General features: G+C 41.1%; 1 protein-coding gene across 3 annotated transcripts in view; it reads right to left on the reverse strand.

The window, feature by feature from the left end:
* Positions 1 to 8,410, reverse strand: part of JADE3 (jade family PHD finger 3) — a 98,276-nt gene that overhangs the window by 15,051 nt on the left and 74,815 nt on the right. For all 3 annotated transcript variants that reach the window (XM_006017047.3, XM_014527375.2, XM_006017048.3), the window contains 3 exons: positions 6,556 to 6,746; positions 5,241 to 5,452; positions 1,059 to 1,226 (listed from right to left, as the gene is read on the reverse strand). In XM_006017047.3, the coding sequence (XP_006017109.1) occupies positions 1,059 to 1,226; positions 5,241 to 5,452; positions 6,556 to 6,746 (571 nt within the window). The remainder of the gene's footprint in view (positions 1 to 1,058; positions 1,227 to 5,240; positions 5,453 to 6,555; positions 6,747 to 8,410) is intronic.

Consider the following 8,410-nt stretch of genomic DNA (forward strand, 5'->3'; position numbering starts at 1 on the left):
GGTGCATGAGCCACAACAACAAAAAACCTCAAACAAGTGTGTGAGGGAACAGAGTTAAGAGGACAGCTATCTTGAACCACAGCTGGAAATTATACAGACAAGCTGCAAGTCAGCCTGTTTTGGGAAAAATGCCAAACCTTCCAATGTTTAGACTAAGTCCCACAATAGAGAGGAAGGACTAGCTGGGGCACCAACTGCTCTGAAGTCGGAAAAAAAATGGAGGGACCGTCAAGGACATTAAGTAATTTTAATGCTGACCCAATAACCAGCTCAGCTACCTGCAGAACTTAGCACAAAGCAAGGGACACACTAGTTCAAAAGCTATGCACACTCTGCATGTTTAGGAAACAAATACAACCCATAACTGAGACCACATTAGACTCAAAAAGTACTGAGACATTCTTACACTCTAAGGAGAAAAACTACTGCATCAGTGACTTAGCTCTTTCAAAACACTCTAAAATGCAGGACATCTCAAAATACTACACTAAAAATAGATGGAAAACTTCTAACCAGAGTGCTCAGAAAAAAACCCACACTTTACATATGCTGCTTTTATTACAGGGATGTACTCATTTCAGAGCCAACCACCTCCACATAAACATTCAACACAATGAAATCAGGGAAGGATCGCAGCAGCTGTTAAAGACAGAGAGCATAGCTCAGAGCAGCTGCTATCACTGAAACCAGACATTTGATAGAGGATTCACCAACCATTTTATCAAGTAAACAAGAGGGAAGGAAATTGAAATAGCTATTCAAGAACTGTAGTTGTATTGGCACAGGTCGTACCAAAAGCTTGTATCAGTAAACTCCCCTTGTAAGCCAATCCAATGCCAGAATCAATATGTCTGGAAAGATCTTATTACAATAAGTGGAAAGGACAGTTTAATTAATCACCAGTATGTTCCTCTAAGAAAAAACATCCAAAGTTGGACTCTTCAAATCATACAAATCCCAGCAGAACTATAACCAAGTCAAGTTGCACTAATCAGTAAAATATGGCAGAAAAGAAGGTAAGGACAATGACAGAAAAGAAACTGTAAGTTGAGCTTTACCTCCGGAATCCAGAGGGCACAACTCACATGTGCCCACTTAGTCCCTGTCCTGGTAGCTTTCATGGCACCTCCTCTCTTTGGACACAAGAGACATTGAGGGTGTATTCCCAGAACACAAGTACGACACAGCCAGCTTCCTTCTGGAACCTTTAAGATTCCATAACATGCCTTGAGATAAAATAAATTTGGGGATAATGATTATTTTAAAAAAGTTACACACTACAAACTGCCAACACACTTTTTCCCTGCACTCTGATGTAAATCAGTACAGACCTTATCAAAAACGTAGACCCTGGAGTGTACCAGTTTCAATATACAAACATTTTTGCATGTAAATGTAATTGCTAATTTTAATGCCATAGAATGGCTTCAAAATGCAAAAAAAGCAACTTTGACTCCCAACTGTCATTAAAAATTGACAGAAGATGGGCACCCAACTCTCCTTTGTGCTCTTGAAAAATCTCCATGTAATACTATAGTTAAAGTAGTCAGGTGACAAAAGCTGCTTCCTACAACTTTTTAATGCTTTTTTCTTCTTAAAATATGTACTATTATATTTACTTACTAAACATATATGCACAAAACATAAAACACAGTACTATAAGTTCCCTAATTTCTGCATTTATTGACTTTCTAGAATTATAGCTTAGAAATGTAACACTAAATTAAAAATCACCAATTCCCTGCTATTAATAAAGTTATAATTTGACACGATTCTGGTTAAGGTTTTGAAGGGCATGGATGGCGCATTTTTCCTTCATGTCTTTGCTGCAGATATTTTGCTCAAGATAGTTCTAAAAAAATGCATGCTGCCATCTTAATACAACCAGATACAATACAGATAGCTGTGTTGGATGTTTCTTAACAACGGAAATAACTTTTGTTGTACTCTGGTAATAACAAGCATTCACTTTAAAAGAAAATTAGGTAAACCATCCAAAACACAAGATATGCTCTTTAAATTTTCAGATTCCCAGATCTTGGACTTATTATTCCAATTTGGAAATGCGCATGCATTGCCAAGTTTGAAGAACTTATGAAATAAGCAAACTTTTAAACAGCATGTTATTTTTCTTGTTCAAGCTGATAATTAAGAAATACAACTGAGATTATCTAGGTATATACATGAACCTGTCTTAAAACGAATAAATCAAAAACTTTCAATTGTTAAAAAGATTTGATTCAATATTGAAATAATTTCCAGTGAAAAACAAGCTTTTTCAAAAGTATTCCATGATTTCTAACAGTTCTGCTTCATTAGTATTACCAATACCAAGAGCCCTACTCTAGGTGGACCATTAGAGGCAGACAGGGTTTTAAACTCAAGATGGTATTAGAGATGCTTTAAGCAGCATTAGAGGACAGTGAGTGCTTCAAGCCTGCAGCCTGTCTAGACTAAGGTTCCCAACAGTACTCAATTTGGTGGATTTTTCTCCTATGCATGTTGGTTAGCACTTGGGAGATGAGACCTAAGGTTTTCAGTGCCCCCAGGAACTCAGTATACTGCATAAAGCTGGGATTCCCATAATGGAATATTTTAACCTGCTGACCTGGCTTTCTGAGTCACAAGACCTTAGTATTAAAAGTAAGTATAAGGATAGGTGAAATATTTATTTTTAAAAAAGGAGGAGCAAAATAAGGGAGAAAAAATGGCTTTTCTAAGTTTATGTCACAATTCTTGAACTAAATGTCAAACTGATATGGAACTACTGTACATCAATTTTAACAGAAGAGCTAAAAGGAAAAAAAATAATAGCATTCTTTTGAAAACCCACTGGAGGGAGCTGTGGTCTAATGACTTAGCAAGTCAGCTTTTTTTATTAAAAGTATGTGAAGCAGAATGTAAGGCAGTGTAGCACCTCAGGGACTAACTAGTGAGAGAGCTATGAGCTTTCGTAGGCAACAGCCTACTTTGCCAGATGCTATAAACAGACTGTTTAACACATGATGTGTTATGTTCACAGCTAATTTTTTTACGTCCACTACTATTAAACTACAATGCAAAAGACGCATGTTACCCAGTTTACAACATACTTTTAGAAGCTTAAGTCCAATTTCAAACTCCTTTGCTCCTTTGATTTTAGTTAGTTAATAATGGCTTCATTTCTTATTCCAGGAAGCCTAGACTAAGAAAAAACACACTGTTTTCAAAAAGGTGGCTAAAGTTTCATATTTAAAAGAAATCGTAAATAAATGAGAGAGAGAGCAAGAGAGGGAGAGAGAGAAAATGGGAGGGAGGGAGACAGAGAAAGAGAGAGAGAGAGAGAGGGAGAGAGAGAGAGAAACTAAACTGTCTCAATGTCACACTTTCTTTTCTGTGGTTTATCTGAAGGGATACAGTATTCAGAACGTGCCGAAGTCTATTTTAATCTCCCATCAGAATTTATGCTGCGTGGAGGGGAATCATAACAATTGGGAAGGTAATTTTATTGTGATCACTGTATGCTGCTCTTGCAAATCAAGAAAGCACAGAAAGTGATTCAGCATAGAGAATGACTACTTAGGGGCCTACACCAAGTTCCCTGAATGTTCAGTTAACTTTATCACAAAATATTAAGAACAACCTTGGTGTAATTTTGAAAAAGAAGAATGTAATGTTTTTCAAGGCAGGATACTTTACAACCCAAGGTCAGTCCATTAGCAAGGCCAGACCTGTGCAATTTCCCCCTGAACTAATCTGGTTGCTGTATTTAAAATAATGCTTGCAATGCCATAAACATAAGGAATATTCTTAGCTTAGAGTAAGCTTGCTCCAGAAAGCTAGGAGGACTGATTTTCAGAAAACTTATTTAGGAACCTAGATTTAGGCAATTCTCAAACCCATACTCAGGCAGGTAGGTTTGGAAGTTTTGTCCCAATTAACTAGCTCAGTGGCTCTCAACATTTTTATACTCTAGGCACCACTTCAAAGTTTTTCAGGAATTTAGCAATACCCCATTTAAAAAAAACCTAATATATTTGTATATATTAAACAAATATAATAATTATGCTATTAATTAAAGTGTTATTAATTGATTATACAATATTCAACCCTTCAGGCTGCTGGCAGAAAATGATCTGCCTAGCTCTGCCTGGCCCAGCGCACAATGCCTCCCAGTGCAGCAGTGGACTCCCCACAAATAGCTCCAGGTCACTAGAGGGAATCAGGAACCAGTGTTAAATTCTTCCCTAGGACAATCCCCCCTGAACTCCATCCCTGAAATCCCAAGGGGTAGAGCTCAGGAACACCCAGTCAGGAGGGATGAGGCACTGGGCTTCATCTGGGGAACACTGAGAGGGTAGGAGAAGCCAAAGGCAGTGCCATCACTGTGGCCATCACCCCACCATGGAGTGAAATTTCACCACAAACTTCGGCTTTCAGAAGGCACGTTGGAACCAAAACTAGGAAGAGTTGCAGCAGAAAGACACCTACCTGCAATGGATTACGAACATAAGCACACTGCTTCTCCTACAGCTCCTCCCAGTTTGGGCCCTATGTGCCTCCTGAAAGCTGAGACACATGGCACAGTTCTACCTGGTGGCAGTGGCATCTATCTCCAGGCTGCCACCACCATAGGGAGAAACTGCCCTGAATGCCTCAGGGCACGAAGCACGTCAGAGATGACCTGGGAAGAGCTGAGCAGAAAGGTGCACTTGGGTGCATCATGTAATGCAAGCAAGCACACCTTTCTGCTATAGCTCTTCCTAGTTCAACTCCAATACATTTCCTAAAAACCTAAGCACATGGGGCAGTTTTTCCTCAGAGCAGCAAAGCCAGCATCATAGCACATCTGGCAAGTTCTTGCACCACCCTGGTTGAGAATCTGTGAACTGGCTGATCAAGATTTTAAGTCTCATTTCAGTGTCTACACAGCCCTATCTACCTTCAAAGTGTTGCTTTTTTAAAAAACAGCAAAAGAATTATGCATAAGGCCATGGAGGGGATCCTTGGTAGAGCTGGGATTAGACCAGCATGTATTGCTGCTGTGCTCAAAACCACAGGTCTCTAATATTCACTGTGCTAGACAGTACAATCTATTGTAGTGGCAATAGCACAGAAGTCCAGCTCAGCACTCAGACAGTCTTCATATCTAGAAGATCTTCAAAATGCTCCTAACTGCTATTTAAAGCTAAATGAATGCAGAACTATAACAAAATAAATGAACACAGGGTAGTTTCAACATCTCTGCAGCTAACACAAACCTGATGGACACAGATGTTACATTTGTCACAAAACACCATATCATTCCCATCTTCACTGTCAGGGGACCGGCACACATCACAGATCACATCTTCATCATATTCTATGCCCAGCCCTTCTTCAGTTTCAATAGCATGGTTCATATTCTCATGACAGTGCCGTTCTAGGACTTCTATTGTCTTCTCCATTGTGTTCTCATCCAGGTGCCCACATCCTAAAGCAGTGGAGAAGGGGAATTAGAATGCCTATGACCATGTAGCAATAAAGTTAAGATAAGGGAATACATGCAAGAAAAAAATTATACCTCTAGCAACTGAATGACAGAACAGAACCTACTCTTCTATCGTTATGTAAAAATTGATATTAAGAATTCCTTTACCCTTTTCTCTGCTATTTTGATTTGGTTTGATAAAGTTTGCAGTCTAATTTCAAAACTATAATTACAAACCAACCACATTTTAGAATAAAAATGGTGAGGTATGGTCATTGCTCTTGAAGACCACCCCTTAAAATACACTGCCACATGAAAGATAATTGTTGCAATGTGCTTTTGAAAAAAAAGCCTCTACTCTCAAGTCATTTTCTGTAAAGGAAAGCTCAGATATCTTGATACAAATGGTTTAAAAATCATACAAATACATCCCAAACCAATACAACCCAGAGTGATCAGCATAATAGCCATGAAGTTTATTTTTTTAATATATTAGCAGATGAATATGCCATAAGAAGGAGCGAACGATTCTGGATTGTCCAGGTATATTGTTCTCTTCTACCAAGTCTCTGTTTAAACTACACACACACAGATATTTTGTCCCATCAGAATTAATTCACTATAAACAGAAATATTTTTTTAAAGGATTTGCTACACTAGTATCAGAACACTGCACCATCCTGGGTGTTTGAATCATAGGTTTCTATTTAGAAAGCTCCTTTAGGAAGTAACTGCACTTTCCTCAAAAGCTTTATTTTGTGGGGAAAAAAAATGCATATTTCAGAGAGAACCTTCCCTCCCCCACTTCTTTCTAGGATATTAAAAATTGGTTCTTCCTGCCTGGACTTTTCCTTGTTTTCTCAAAACTAAACCAAGAAGGATGGGAAAAAGTTTGTTTTGGTACAAATAGTAGAATATTTTTAATTAATCTAGTAAGTCTATTGCTGTCAACATTTTCCCCTAACAGTGGGTTCCAGTGCTCTCCTAGATTTACTCTTTCCTGTTTTCTTCTATTCATATCCTCAGTTCCTCAAAACAACCAAACAGAATCCAACTCAAATGCATAGCAAAGTACTTTTTAAATGATTCATTTTTTTTTTAATTACCCATTTCTGTAAGCTCCTCATTTAGTTCTTGAAGCCAAAAGATATCCATATCATCCAAGTCATAGCGACACACAGATTCTGCCAGTTCTAAAATGTTGATGTAACCAGGTTCTGCAGGTTCTTGGCTGGAGCAATGGATATACTTCCGAGGTCGGGTATATAGCACTTCCTTCACCTTTTCTGCTACAACCCTAAATGCAGAGTTAAAAAAACCAAATAAACAAAAAACAAAACAATAGAAGTATAAAGGTTATCTATGATTACCATATTTACTTGAATACAAGACAAGGTTTCTTCTTCCCCACAATCACTATGGGGGAAAAAGCTCTTGTCTTACACTGTCTATCATTAAACTGATGCCAAAAGCAGCATGTGCTCAGTAACAGAATCCATCTACAAGCGCTGGGCCTGGAGGTACTGCAATACCAGGCCAGCACTCTGAGGGCACGTCCACACGTGCGCTTGCAGCAGCTCAAATAGAAGTGGCGCAAATTTGAGCCGGGGCTTTTTGCCTCAGCGCACGTGCTCGGACATGCACTCTGTTGTGGAGCAAATTGTGCCACTTGGGGCAAAATAACCCTGCCTGGCTCCTCCCGGATATTCAGCCAGGGGGAGCTAGAGCCTGGGGCCAGCACCTGTGCTGTCCCCAGCAGTTTAAAAAGCTGCCCTGTCCTGGCCTCAGCAGTATAAAAAGCTGCCCTGGCAAGTAGCTCAGGGCTACTCTCTCTCAGGAGCTTCTGGGGCCCAGCCAACTGGTACCTGGGAACACTACCCATTGTGCCAGCTGGACTGCTGAAGCAGCCCTGAGAGTCCCTGCACCCTTTACCCACTGCAGCAGTCTGGCAGTGGGGGCTGCTGCCTGGCTGTGACCTGCTGCGCACCTGCCAGACTCGGATGGGGACTGTAGAGCCAGTAGAGGCATCTGCCCCTCTGGGCCAGCTGCCAGTGGACTGCGGTTGCAGGGTTGGCCTTTGTGTGGCACTACTGCCATTTGTGCCCCCTGCCCGGCCATCTGGTCAGCCATCACCAGGAAGATGTTTCGGGTGTGGTGGCCTGCTTTGAACTGTCAAAGCATGTCCTCCTGGCCCCATTTGGCCAGGAGGTCAACCACCTCCAAATGGGTCCAAGGTGCCAGCTCTGAACAGGCGGGGCCCTGCCACTGGCCTCCCTAGCAGGAATTCTGGTGTTCCCTATTGGAAATCTGAAAAGTCCCTGATAAAACAAAAGACCACTATAAAGAGACAGACAGACAGACAGAGATCAGTTGGACAACGTTTTACTGATATACCTACAGTGTTAAAGCAAGTCTCTTATCATAATAATAAAGTGAACTCTAAATACAGGTTTCATGAATTCATGAATACATATTTTACTGCCCTCCCACAGGGAGATGGTCCCCACACAAGGGGTTGGTCCCCCACACAAAGGCTTTGGCCCCCCAACAGGGGTTTAGACCCCCAACAGGGGGTTTGGCCCTCTCACAAGGGTCCCTGATAAAACAAAAGACCACTATAAAGAGACAGACAGACAGACAGAGATCAGTTGGACAACGTTTTACTGATATACCTACAGTGTTAAAGCAAGTCTCTTATCATAATAATAAAGTGAACTCTAAATACAGGTTTCATGAATTCATGAATACATATTTTACTGCCCTCCCACAGGGAGATGGTCCCCACACAAGGGGTTGGTCCCCCACACAAAGGCTTTGGCCCCCCAACAGGGGTTTAGACCCCCAACAGGGGGTTTGGCCCTCTCACAAGGGGTACGGCCCCCCAACGGGGGCCAAATGGCCCCCGCATGGGGCTACCACCCCCCCGCAAAGGCCCACATGCCCCACCCCAGCCCCCTGATT

The sequence above is a fragment of the Alligator sinensis genome, unplaced genomic scaffold, assembly GCF_000455745.1.
Source record: "Alligator sinensis unplaced genomic scaffold, ASM45574v1 scaffold144_2, whole genome shotgun sequence".
Taxonomy (NCBI): Eukaryota; Metazoa; Chordata; order Crocodylia; family Alligatoridae; genus Alligator; species Alligator sinensis.